The sequence below is a fragment of the Malurus melanocephalus genome, unplaced genomic scaffold (assembly GCF_030028575.1).
Source record: "Malurus melanocephalus ecotype Western Australia unplaced genomic scaffold, MMel_1.1 scaffold_8, whole genome shotgun sequence".
Lineage (NCBI taxonomy): Eukaryota > Metazoa > Chordata > Aves > Passeriformes > Maluridae > Malurus > Malurus melanocephalus.
In genome coordinates, this window is record NW_026623240.1 from 200,087 (window position 1) to 214,458 (window position 14,372).

At 39.7% G+C, this 14,372-nt stretch overlaps 1 protein-coding gene across 1 annotated transcript in view; it reads left to right on the forward strand.

Annotated features, from left to right (window-relative positions):
- The first annotated feature begins 86 nt into the window (after positions 1–86).
- The window catches only part of PLPPR5 (phospholipid phosphatase related 5), a 40,855-nt gene continuing 26,569 nt past the window's right edge, over positions 87–14,372 (forward strand). Inside the window, exon 1 of the mRNA XM_057373323.1 lies at positions 87–380. Coding sequence (XP_057229306.1) covers positions 150–380 — 231 coding nt within the window. The 5' untranslated portion in view covers positions 87–149. The remainder of the gene's footprint in view (positions 381–14,372) is intronic.

Below are 14,372 nucleotides of genomic sequence, written 5' to 3' on the forward strand. Positions count from 1 at the left end.
CCGTGCCCCGGCCTGGCCGCGCTCCCCGCCGGGCTGACCGCGCTCCCGGCCGCCGCTGAGCCGCCCCCGCCCGCGGTGGATGCCGCCGGGGAGCGGGCGGAGCGCGCCGCCGGGGAGAGGGGCTGCCGCGGCCGCCGGAGCCCACGTACATGCGAGTGCCCTCTCCGCTCACCAGCATGCTTTACTTCCAGATGGTGATCATGGCAGGGACCGTGATGCTGGCTTATTACTTCGARTACACGGACACCTTCACCGTCAACGTGCAAGGCTTCTTCTGCTACGAGGGCGCGTACCGAAAGCCCTACCCGGGCCCGGAGGACCGCAGCGCCGTGCCGCCGGTGCTCCTCTACTCGCTGACCGCAGGCGTGCCAGTGCTGGTGGTAAGCTGAGGCGCACTCCGCTGACTTGTTGGGCTGGAGCGGGCCGGGCCGGGCTGCGGGTCCCGGCCGGAGCCGTGCCGCCGGCGAACGGCTGCGGGTGGGCCCGGCGGGCGGGGACCCTCCGCGTTCCTGGGGCTGCGGCCCCGGGGCCCCGGCGGACAGCGCTGCTGCCCCAGCCCCTGCCCCACCGTGCCCACCGCGCCTCTCAAGTTTATTTTTAGCACCGGTTTATGTAACTGCCAATGCCTGTATTTCCAGCCCCGTGCGACTCCTTTTGGTAAAAAATTATCTTTTATTTTTCGGAACGCRTGTCGCTTGCTGGTTGATGTGCAACCTGAGGAAAACCCGGTTTTTAGCAACTACTTACTGATATGTCACCCAGTACTAATTAGAAAACCTCTCTCTGTCAGTTTTGGTTTTTAAAAGTCGGCTGGTACGTGCAAAGAACAGGGAGCAGTTTTACTTGATTTAGTTGTCTCCATATGTCACAATTACTGATGTGTGTGTAAATGAAACCTGTGTCTCTAATTGAACATGATCTTCTGTCAATCAGTTTTTAACAGGTGTGTCTAAAAAGTGATTTATTTAATTGAKTTTTTTWAAAAYAACTAAGAGAAATCTTTTTKGAAATATTCCTTTCYWAAGATCCYGTGAGATGCCTCTCAAACTGCTGAAGGTACTCTTTGTGTTGTCAGATAAGAGGGCATTATCATCGTTTAGTGATCCCTGACCATACTACTGAGCAAAGACCTAAAGGGGAACATTTAACCATTGGAGATGGGTTACATATAGACTTACCAGGTGCCTGCACACTTACATGTACAGAAAGTCTTCGAAAAGAGTTGATTTTAATCAACTGTAAGCATTAAAATAAAAAGAGGCATTTTAAGATGGTAATTATTTGTTTCATACATTGATTCTTTTACAGGAAAATGTAACAAAATAGGAAAAGAAAAAGCCTCATCAGGRTAATGCTATGGTAATCCCAGACACAATTTCTGCATTGTAGCATTGTGAGGTCTCAGATGATATCAAACATAAAACCTCATGGTCAGGAATAGCCTTAGTATTTGAGTCTTGGTTCTTTTTTAGATTTTTTTTTCCCTGAGGAATTGAAATTCAAATGATGATTTGGCAAAACCTGTTCTGTAGCATATTGGTTTTCTTTGGCTCTTTTGATTTGAGTGTCAGTTACTTGTCCACTTTATTTACTTGTTTGTTCCTTTGAACCCCTGAATGCTGTTGTGATTCAAAAGGAGAATTAYTGTTTGTTTTTTGGTGATGTTTCTCTGTTGTTGGCATACGATGGATTTTTGCTTTTAATTCTATTTCTTTTGTTTAGCTCAGGAAGTCATAAAGATTATGTCAGATATTCATGTTGAGCATCTTTTTTTTCCCATTATGTGTCAGCARGATGGATTGGTCGTTTCCATTCATTTCCTGGGTGCTAGATAATTACGTCAGAGAAATCACCATGACATTTTGGGTTGGCAGTCTTGTAATTAGCCTTGCTGAAAAGCTAATAATAGAATTTAATGATCCTTAACTGTGCTTCAACTCCCAGTCACCAGTCTTTTGGGCAAATGACATGCTTTGGGATGTCAGGACTTGGAAAACCACATTGTAGGTGTCTTTCTGAAAAAAAATATTTTTATTGGGTTTTTGTTTTTTTTTAAATGAAGAATTCATCTCCTGGGAGTCTCATGAATTCGACAGCATTAAGTCTAATAGTTAACTTTATTAAATGGATGGATTTTTCAGGTTTTGCATAGAGTTTTGCTCTGATTTGCCTTGGGCAATCCTCTTGGACTTAGTGTTTACCAAGGCTGGCWCTTACTCAGTTGTGCAGGACATGTTCATTGCCTTTTGCTTGTTCTTTTCATTAAAACAGGTGGTGAAGGTAAGATTTCTTCACCCAAACAACTTGCATGTTTTCAGTTGTAGCTGGTTTCAGAGATGAGAGTCTCATCTATGTCATTTTTTTCTTGTTTGTGACATTTTTGGCATACATGTTCTGTGTAATTTTGTTTCTGTAGATGAAATATAAAAATTAATCATGGAACATAGCTGTATTTTGGCCTGTAAAAGTATAAATGCAGACTAGTGAAGGAAATGGATTTCTGTGAATGCAATTGCACTATTTTATTTCAAAATGACTTGTCTTTGAATATAGCATATTAAATACTGTGATTTATGAGGGGTTTTWAAAAAAAAYCCWTTTTTTTGTCCCCTGTTCATTTGGTGTATGGTGTTATTGCTCTTTCTGGAGTTTAGAGGTAGAGCAACAGAATCTTTSTCTTGGTGATCACAGAAACTGAGGTTTTTTGAGTTATGGGACTTGTTGAATTGGAGCCATAGTGTGCTTCAAGGTAAGCCAGGTTAACATCTTAATGTGACTCAATTAATGGGTCCATTGCATTGAGTTTTAATGAAATTGCTCAAAAATCAAGAAAAAAGGTTTTTCTAGTGACTTTCCTTTCCACATGCCTGCAAGTAGAAAACTGAAAGAATAATGTACCAATAGCAGGATCTGTCTTGATGAGCATCTCATCAGCAGTGTACTGTCACACAGCTACTCATCTAAAACTCCTGTGCCACATCAGAGATGCTGCAGCAGAGCTGAATGTCAAGCCATGGGTTGAGCTGAGTGCTCGCAGGGCAGCAACATGCATGTGCTGAGACCTAAATAACCTCATTTGACAGGGATGTACTGTGAGCGCTGTGTTCATCCTGGAATCTTTCTGCTTAGTCTTTAAAATGCTACTTCCTGCTAGTACATTCCTACAGCCCTGGTGCAGCMTTGCTGCCAGGCTTTCATTCCTGAGTCAATCTGCTTCCTCATGCCATCTGCCCTCATGCCATCCAAGGACAGATGCAGCTGGCTGGCAAGGCAAGGCACAGGTGCTCAGGAGTGTGATCTGAGACATGTAGTCCCAGGGCAGAAGCAGTGACTGCTTGCTCTACTGTAATGCTTGACTTTTTTTTTGTGTGTGTTTTTTTTTGTTCTTTTTTTCCTTTTTTTTGCCTTTTATTTTTTTTATCTTTAAGTCAAATGCACTTGTATGGGAATGGGAAACTGTGACCAAAGGAAACAAATTTTGTGCTTTGTGTTTGGGACTTACTGGGTTTTTGTATCTACAGTCTTTGGTCAAGTAATTACAATGTAGTTGCCAAGTATTTGGTCAGCTCTAAATTGGTTGGATAGTTGTACTAGATGATTACTGTAGGTSTCTTCCAGCTGAACTAWTCTATTCTAAATTTCTCCTAGGTTATGTAGGATCTAGTACGGAGTCAAATTGTCCTTTTTACTTTGGATATAATAAATTTATTGTCTGCTTAGACATATCTGCTTGAAGCTCCTGCAACTTCAGAGTTTTCTGGAGAATCTGTGGATGCCTCATCTCTGGCAGTGTTCAAGGCCAGGGTGGATGGGGCTTTGGGCAACCTGGTCTATGGAAGGTGCTCCTGCCAGTGGTGGGTAGGCTGGACCTGGATACCCAAACCATTCTATGGTTCACAGGTATTATAGCAATTGTAGGAAACCTGTAGAGGAGTCCAGCAGCCATTCTATAGGATGACAAGAGCTGCTTCTTTTCCATTTTCCAGCTGTTTTCCTAGCTTTATGTGGGTTCTATGAAATAGGATGCATTATAATGTTGGTTTTCTGTGGATTATCTCTTAAGCTTGTAGGCACTGTTTCTTATCTGACAAATCGGTAGATTGTGAGTTCTCCAATGGAGAATTTTGAGGGTCCGAACAGTTGGTTTGTTTAGTTTGTTTTTGAAAAAGTGCTGAAAACAATAGCAGCTTAACATATRATAAAATACATGGTCCCTTCCAATGTTAGACTTTTATTTGTTGACGGTTTCCTAAATCATACGTTTAGGCACAGGTRAAGTAATGACTTGAGTGAACAGATGCGTTTGCATAAGGAGCATTAGCCACACAAGCAGTAAAAGCTTTTAGAAAATGTAGGTGAGGTGGAAAGGGCAATCAGAAGAGTGGAAAAGCCCTAAATATGAGATTCCATGAGGAAAGACTGAGACTTGGGCAGAGACAGTGCCCCAGAGGCAGTGCCCTGTGGGCTCCCTTCTTCCCCTTTGTGACTCWGGTTTGAAAGAGTACTGCTGGCTCTATGCTCCCATCCTTTTACTGTCCATGGCAATAATATCCTGAAATCTSTGGTATACTGAGGAATTCTCAATACATGGTTTGTTTTTTTTGTTTATTTGGGTTTTTTTGTGGTTTTTTTTAATTTTTATCTTGAAGGCAAATGTGAAGGTGACAAGAAATAAGCTCTTGACTTGAGTCTATTCAAATATGTAATAAGCATAGAACTGCTAGTTGAGAGCTCAGTGCTATTTAAGCCATTTCCCAAAGTGCCAGTTCTTGCTCAGTGGGTTGGTTGCTTTTTTAAACTTGTTATGACAGATGTAGCTTGGGAAATACACGTCAGTCTAATCCTTTAGCTTCCAGTAGAGATGATTTCTAGAACGGTGAGGCTAGTGTCTCATGTTTTCAGAATCTATAGAGTGATCAGTTCTGCAATGTTTCTTTCTGATACATGTTAATATTTTTTTTTTTTTTTTTTTTTTTTTTTTTTTTTTTTTTTTTTTTTTTTTTTTTTTTTTTTTTTTTTTTTTNTGGACTGGACAAATCTTTAGATTGGCACATCCCAAAGCAGGAATGGATATCAGAAATCAGATGTTCTGCCTTTGGCTTTGCTTTAGTTAGTAACCTTTTCCTTTGAGGAAGAAATTTTGAATACTGGCAAAAGAAAGACTGTAAAGTGGGAGATGCAATTTCATTGTTCTTGGATCAAATTCATGGTACCCTGATGCTTAAGCAAAAAACAATATCATTTTGTGACAATTGAAAAGAGAAGCTTCTTCTTGAAGTATCTTCACCATTTTCATAAGTCTCCTTTCTTCTTCACTGTGTTTGCTGCTGTCTTAATAGCTCCAGGTCTGAGAAGGTCAGGAGCAGTTGAAGAATATGCAGAGACCTGAAAGAATGCACCATTTGATTCCAGCACATAGATCTCGCTGATGTAATTGGACATCTCCCATCTCTGTCTTCTTTTCTGAATCTGCTAGTACCTATTTTCCTTCTGACATCTATGATTCCATGTGCTGTGGCATCAGGGACTGATCAAATTTTATCAGGCTGAGTTCTCAAAATGCTCTTGGCAGAGAAGCTTTTAGTTAACCTGGAGTTCACTGAAACTATTCTAGTAGTGTGAAACTTACTGCTGTATATGAGGAAGGTTTTTAGATTGTGGTCCGTTTTTGGGATATCAAAATACTCTGTTGTCTGTTACAATGTGAGGAAAGGCAGAATCTAGAATTAAAGTTCTGAAAATGTTGTCTGTGAATTTGCTGCACCAGCAATTTACCTCATATCTGAGCTGTTTCTTCATTCTTCTCCTTAGTCAGAAAAAGCCACTACCTTCACAAATGTCCCTTCAGTCTACTTTAGGCTGATCATATTTCTTCTTCATGGCTGGTACCAAGCATCTACGGACACCTTGATACTAATGGAAAAAACTATAGCACAGGAACATTTCRCTTTTGTGAGACCCCAGCTGGAGTGCTGCGTCCAGCTCTGGGGCCCCCAAAATGAGAATAAAYGTGGATCTGCCAGAGCAAGTCCAGAGAGGGATCACAAGGGAGATCAAAGGGCTGGAGCACCATTCCTATGAAGACAGGGTGAGAGAGTTGAGTTTGTTCAGCCTGGAGAAGAGAAGGCTGGAGGAACCTTAGAACACCTTCCAGTATATAAAGAAGCCCTACAGGAAAGCTGGAGAGGGACTTTTTACAAGAGCTCATAGTGATAGGCGATTGACTTTGAATTGGAAAGGTGTGGATTTAGAATAGATATGAGGAYCAAATTCTTCACAATGGGAGTGGTGAGACACTGAAACAGGGTGCCCAGAGAAACTGTGGATTCCCCATCCCTAAAATTGTTCAAGGCCAAGTTGGATGGGGCTTTGAGCAACCTGGCTGCAGGGTTGGGGACCAGATGATCTTTAAGGGTCCTTTCCAACCAAGGCCATTCTACAGTTCTAAGAATTGAACAGACTTTTCTCCTGCTCTRCTGCTTGAAGTAGAAGTGGCCTCTGTGCATCCTGAAGGAGATTAAAGTGTTTTGTCATTTCTGCCAGAAAATAATCAAGGAAGCTTAATAAATAATGCAAGGATGCACAGTTGCCAGCTGCTGTGTTACAGGGCAAAAAAATCATAAGAATATATAGCAAGGTATTCAAGTTTCCAGTTTTATGTGTGACTTCTTGAGCAAGTTAAGGAAATTGCCCAGCAAGGTATGCAGACTATCCTAGTGCTCTTTTTCTAGGAAGACTGAACTTTTTTATGCCGGGTACCTGCAATATTTGAACATCTCACAATSTTGTTTTTGATAAGACAATGATAAAGCAACAGAAGATTAAAATTTTACATCCTGACTCATATGAATTAGGTAGACTTGCTGGCACATTTGTCAGCTGTTAAGACTTTATGTGAATAAGGAATTGCTAGAATACTTTGTTTACTCCATGATCACAATGTTCTTGCAGAGCCCATTTGATCTCTGTCATCATAGCTCTGTTTCAACTGCACAGCTGCAACTTCTTTCCTTGATAGCTTTCTCCTTCCATTTCCATGTATTTATAGGAAAGATATAAAACTTGCTGCCTTTTTTTTTTTTTAATATGCAAGTGCTTTGGACTTAAGGAAGCCACTTTTTTTGGATGGGGGAATGTCCTTTTCTGGAATGCAGGTGATTTTTATAGCTAAGGGACAGGTTTTTTAATGCTTTTCCTTTGTGAATGGATAATTGCTTTTCAACTTTACTTAAGAATAGATAAACAAATCACACTGTTAGGTCTGCAGTAACTTTGTGTACCAGATGTCAGTATTGGCCTGTTGGGACACATAGCAAGACAAATACATGATTTGACAGTCTGATGCTGGTTTTATCTCAGCATTAAACCACTAATCCAACAGAGCTATAACCAGCAAAAACCATTAAAGACTCAGAACCGTTGTGTGTTTTCTTTGGAATTCTTCTTTATCTGTCTGTCTTCTTGTGGTRTGATGGCTAACATGAACAGTGCCTGCAGAAGTTATGTTTGTGCTTCCAATTGAGTGCATTTCTGCCGTGCTTAGTATGCACGTGATTTACAAACACTAACAATATCGAGGCCATATGCTTTATCCTTTGATGGGCTCTCTGGAAGTAAAGTGGCAAGCAGATGTGAATAAGGCAGGCAGGGTTCTGTTTGCAACAGTGAATGCCTGCTTGTCCTACAAACGATGCACTTATGTTTAAGTGAGAAATTKTTAATCCAACTAATCCTGCACGATTAAGGAATTTGTAATCTAAAATGCTAGGCTTGAAGTAATAATCAGTTTTTCAACTAAACAATTCTTGCTCAATTGTACGTCATGCMGGATTGAGGAGATGGGTGTCCATATGATACACAATAAATGACAGCCAAAGCAGAATTGTAAGTAGCTTTAGCTGTGTTTTTCAACCTTAAAAACAGAATGATGTTTAAAAAGCTTTATATGCTCTTGCAGCATGTCTCAAATGCACTGAAGTGCATGATGGCCCAGCTTTCATCATACATGGTTTTTATTTAGCAGAGGTGTGGTAACTTCAGAGATTGAAGGTCAGAAGTCCAGCTGAAGTGGATATGCCATACCTCTGACACTCAAAAAGTTGTGCATGAGACATGATGTTTTAATGAGGAATAGCTATTGAAARCGAAGTCTTTCACATTCACACATCGTACAATGAACATGGTGTTGGGGATTGACTAGGAAAGCAGAAGTTCTAGCACTTGCTATCTCTGATGGGCCAACTGTGTTTGCTAGTCACTTCTATTTACCACAGGATCAGAATATATTTATTTCCAGTGTAAAGTGCTAAGAATCTGCAGTAGAAAAATTACTGTATATATTTTATAAGGTATAGTATAGRTATACTATTCTAAGATATACTATATCTTAGAATCTACTATTAATATAAAAGATCATTCAGTACAGATTCAAAACTGTACTGACTCTTAGTTCTGGGTGACACTTCCTGGGGTATGAGGCACCGTAAAAAAAACCCTTCTGGTTTAATGGTATGAAAACTCTTTGCTTGTGGGTTCCACTTCTGGTTGGACAACATACAGTCATCTGTAGTTCTGTGTGTATTGTATAAATGTATCATAAATATCTATTGTCTAATTGTTATAATTGTTTATTTATATGAAAACTTCATTRACAGTATGCACTTGTTAATGTACAGCCAATTATAAATGAAGTATAGCTATGTGTATTATTCCTTCTCTGCTGTTATTACTTCTTGCCTCTCATCTATGTTGGGTTAAAGAGAATGTATGAAGGCATTCAGAGTTTTTAGTTTTCTAAATGATAATTAAGAAAAAAGCAGCTACAAAGAAAAGAAGTCAGGCTAATTGCATCCTGCTATTCTGATTTTATTCTCCTCTTTCTCTATATAGCATATTGAAATGCCAGTTGTTAGGTTTCATGTTGTCTCTAAACAGGATCAGTCCTACATTTTATTTTTTATTTATCTTTTGAATTTTGAGTAATATTATGAGGATTTCTTTGATCTATGTATAGCTTGCCTCTTTATAAATCAAGTATTAACTATTAGAATCAGTAAGTGGAACTCAGCTTCTCAATATGGTTATTTTGGGTAGTAATAGGGATTTCTGTSACCTGTCTGTAGCAATTTAGGGCTCAGACATGACTGAATTAATTCTGCTTAAAGAATTCTTAATCACGGGTCAGCTGAGCTGCAGTAACCAACGACATGAACTTGCAGCCTTTGGGGGGCATGAGGTGAAGAATTTGAGCTTGACCTGCTTTAATTTAGACCAGGACATGTTAGTTTTTTGGGTTTTACAGAGTGGTTGCTCATGCTRTCCATAACAGGGCTCTGCTGACAAGGGGGGGAGCTCACAGGGTCAAACAGCTCCTGGCTGATACCTGASCTGCCCAAGTGCCAGTCTGTGCAGGAGTTCAGCTCTGTGCAGAGCCATATGTGGACATACCCAAGCTTCAGTACATACTTAATCGTTCTTGATGTCCAGAGCCTCTCCACTGCTCAATTTCTGCTTTTCCCATGAGGAGCACCTTGGACCTGTTGGGGAGTATCATGGCTGTGCTGTGAGGCCAGGCCTGAGGCTGCTGCCATGGTGCATTCAGAGTGCACAGATGTGAGTCTGAGCACGCCAGGGGCCCGAGGGAGGAACGGGGAGCTTGTGCTGCGTGAGGCTGCTGGCCATAAGCATGCTCCATGTGAGTGGTGTGGGAACACTGTCCCTGTGAGGATGGCTCCCTTTGCCAAGTGCTCACGCTTGACTGAAATCAGCGCTGCATCGGTCACGGGGGCTCYTTCCAGAGCATTTAGCGCAGGCAGATGAGATTTGTAGGCAGATTGACCTTGGGGCATGCGAGTGGTTTGGGGACATCTGCAGCTGGCAGAATGAATGTACAGAACTGRGCTGTGAGCTCTGTCAGGCTTTGCCTTGATAAAAGGATCTGACCACTCAGGCAGGATGGACATGTAGCCTTTAATACCTAGCTGTCAGATGGTAGTTGTGAAATTAGGCTTCTCTGTAAAGCACTAGGTGATCTGTTCATGAAAAGTTATACAAAAACTAGATTGTTAATTAGCTGTCTTGGTATTGTTAATGAATTATSTTGGTATTGGTGGAGTTCAATTACATACTTCAAGTGCTACTTGAAATTACAAGCCTATCCTGAGCTGGAGTGCTGTGTGTGAATGAGTTTGGTGCTGATAGAATCTTTTTCTGGAACCATAATTCATTTTAATAGTCAGTACTGCAGTTTTGCTCGGTATTTCTTTTGTTTCTGAATTGATTGTGATTGTTGTGTGATTAGGAATAGATAGAAATCATAAAGCAGAGACTATTTCTTTAAAAAGCTAAGTAAGTTTACATATGCAAGTGTGTACGCACGATGTGCTGCCAGAAAAATTCATATTTGCATGGTTGGCTTGTATCCATAGTTTAGTTCACATGTGCTTTTAACCTTGAATACCGATGGAAAAAATTAATGCCTCAAAGAATTGGTACATTTACAGCAGATTACTTAAATTGTTATCACTGAACGTGTGCAAACACCTTTCATTGCATCGCACTTTGAACTTCTCTTTGTAGTAATTTAAATTGCTCCAATAATGAGAGATTGCATCCAACACTGGCTAAAATCACGTGTTCCTACATTTACATAACAAATATGTATTTTATCCAATACCCCTTTATTGTCTTCACAGAGAAGACCAAAAATCAACTCTTATAAAGTCTGCCTTGAAGACAGTCAGCTTCACAAGATCTAAAATTTTTAAGTAGACTAATTTATCCTTAAAACACTTCTCTCACCACTTGAGCTTTTTTCAAGATACTTGATAAAGCCAGCAGCATGTTTACTGTTATTTTACAGATCTGTGCAAAGGAGATGATCCTTGTTAGGGTAAACTATTATGCACTATTTCATGAGTGGAAAGTGATACAGTCACATATTGAAGAAGAGTAGCTGGGCTCACTTTGGCCAATAGACTTTGCAATTAGTTTTCAGAATACCATTGCATGCCTTAAAGAGCTGTTTTTATGCTCTGCTGTCTTCACAGCAAAGTATACAATCTCCCCTCTGTCTTGTAGGCATTTCCTGTACTAGGATATTTTTGCTGAAATTTCTCACTCTTGCTGCTCCTGTTTCAGCTCATTGGCTGCTGTGCTAATGAGGGCACTTGGGACTTCCTCTTAATTCAAGCACTGCATTGTGTAAACTTCTAAACAGGGTCAGACAACATAGTGTTGCCAGCTGCACATCTGCAGCCATCTGGATTTGTGGCAGGAGCAGTAAAATAGACATTGTGTAGCAGAGCTGAAAGAGTGACAAAAGTGGTGCAAATCATATTTGCRGAAAATCATAAAGAAAATCCACCATATTTGATCTACCGAATATACGGTATCATTATTGAGAAGGTCTTTATTCTTGTATATTTATCAAATAAAGATAAATGGGATAAGCTACTGCTGTGCAGTGTTTTGTGAAAAAGCTTGCTGGCTAATTCATTCCCATTGCATTGTTAAGAGCAGAGGTAAGTAATTATTAAAGCTTCTGGTGCTCATAAACAGGCCTCTGCCCCCACCGGTATGACTTAAGATTCTGTTTCTAATAAACATCACTTCAGTATCTTAATTTATTATAATAATATTCTTAAGGAGAAATAATTGCGCACTGTGAAATTACAGCTTTCAAGGCTGAGTAAGGATATGCAGGGGGAATGGTCACACATTGTTTTGTATCTGGGCTTGGTTGTTTGAGGTGAGAGTAGAAGAGGTTCTGATCTCTTCTTTTGGATCCATTCTCACTGACCAGCATTTCTAGTGACTGACCTGGGAATTATGTCATGAGCCTGCCTGCTCAGTGAAGATTCAGAAGTTAACTTTAGTAGAGTCACTCTCTTTTTGTTACTCAAATGTCAGTRCATGTCATAGTCTCTACTTTTCTTTGAAAGCTTTTATTTGGTCACTTGTTTCTTGGCTCTCAGAGGCACTGGAAGTGTGGATTAATTGTCTCAGGGTTTTGCTGAGTAGTTTTACTGCTGGTTTTATGCTGAATGCACATATTATGCACAAGTAACCCTAACATGAGGCAGCTCAGAATAAGTCATCATTTTAGACCAAATGCTTCCATACATGAGCTTGTAAAGTGTTTTAAACTCATTTTTAATGCCACCTGGATTCTTTGCAGTAATGCTTACAATGTAAAGACATAAAGTATGTTAGAATAATGRCTTTAAGTTAATACATTTAGGAGTGGGCATTACATTTTTTCACTTATCTAATTTATCTGACTTCTTGAACCTCCTTCTCAAATATTTGGTATTGCTTCCCTGGGAAGTTGGCTTGTCTTCCTTGTTTTATTTTATTATTTTCTTGGGACAGTATTCATAGTTAAGACCTATTTTCTGACTTTGGATGAGGTATTGCTCTTAATCTAGAGTGCCATAGGTTTTCACAACTAATCCAGCTCTTGTTGAAGTTAGTGGGATTATYACCTTTGATTTCAACTGCAAAAGGTTAATGACCTTAATGTATTTCATTYGTTGGCATTGGTACAGTAGCTTAAGACAACAGTAAAGGAAGACATGCTTATACAAATGCCATTGTAAGTAGGAGTGGAGCTACTTCTGTGATTTCAAAGAGAGCTATTTTATTGTGAAGATAATTTTAATAAAAAGCACAGAATTAAATTTACTTAAATTTATCATTATGAATCAAATACTAGTTAATAATAATAAATATAAGTAATAAATCAATTGTCTGTATGTTTCATAGGCATACAGATTTTTTGCCACAAAAATCCAGAAAACAATTCCTGTGGAAATCTTAATCWTATGTACAGCATGTTTTTCTCATAGCTTGATTAAAACACAGAGTGCTTATGCTGTTACAGTGTTGGTTCTCCATTTTCCATTTGACAGCAATGGCAATTCAGTGAAAGTGGCTTTCCTTGTACTAATCTCAGGAATAATATATCTGCAAAACATATCTGGCCTTGAGTAGAAGTGAGCTAGAAGTAAGACAGTGAGAAAAGCAGGAAATTCAGATATTCTCCTTCTTCTAAGCCTCTGAGAACAGTTGGCTACAGTCATATACTGACTGTAAAACCACTACTTTGTGACCAGAATCTCTAAGAGATGCCTTTTATGTGRTCAGATTTTATTCAAACAGGGATGAAAGACCGTTTATGTTGAATTTTGCAATTGAATGTTCATTCTGGATAGAAAAGCTTAGTTGAGTAGATCACCTAAGTTTGAAATATAAAGTAACATTGCTGTTGGAAATGGTGATTGGTATGGGTGTCATAAGCATTGGTGKTGTGTTTATYGAGGAATCGTATTTTCAATGTGCACAGAMAGGTYAGGACACCAATCTCCCTCAGCAGACTGAACAATGGACAGTTTTCTTGGGCAATGAAGAAACAAAGAGGTTCACCAAGGCCATGTCCTAAACAGCCACAATCTTTTCCCCATGTGTCACTTGAAGTCCACTGSAAGGCTTATTTGATACAGCTGAGTGCAGAGATGAAAATGTCTGAAATTCATCTTCTGCTAGAGAAGATAAATCATAGGGTTTTGAACATTTTGTTTTTCCTTCACAAATATCACAGTGTTTTAAAGGTTGAAGTGCCTGAGAAAAAGGAGAAAAAAATTATGCAGAATTTTTTTTTCAAACTCCTTAATAAAATAATTACATTTAACAACAACCTTTTTCAAGTACCAGTCAGAGATCAGGAGCCTAAAATTAGTTGATCTCTGGTCATATTACAACTCATTTTCCTAAGGAGGTGTGTTTGTAAAATGCAAAGTTTGGAAACTGCATAATGGCRTCCTTGGTTTTTGTGAAAAGAAAATGAGAGCAATTTAACTGTAAGAATTTCCTATGATAAGAACCTTCTCTGGAGTATTTGAGCCTAAAGTAACTTTACAGTTGGAAATGTGAATTTATGCTTTTAGAAGGCAGTTTTGAATTAATTTTTCTCTCTTCCTCTCACCCTTTACTACGGGGGTTTTTTTTAGATGTAGATTTTCTCTAGATTAACGTTTTTTTCCTAGTTTTTGGATGATATTTTTTAAAATTTGAAAGGCTTGATGCATGGGCAAGAATTCTCATGAACATCTCTTGTCTACTACCTCTTGCAATGTGTTGAGCAAGAATATTCGTGTCAGTATAACAAACCTATGCCAGCATTTAGATAGTTACRGAGCCAGGTGCCAGACACTTACTCGGCCCCCAGACTGCCACTCTGGCATTGCTGAGCATGTTTTCCTCATGTCCTGGCCATTCCTAGTTGCCTGCAGAGCAGCTGGATGTTGTTCATCTCCCAGTGACACCGCAGATTCAGCAGACATGAGCAGGAGCTGCAGTGACAAACACAGTGG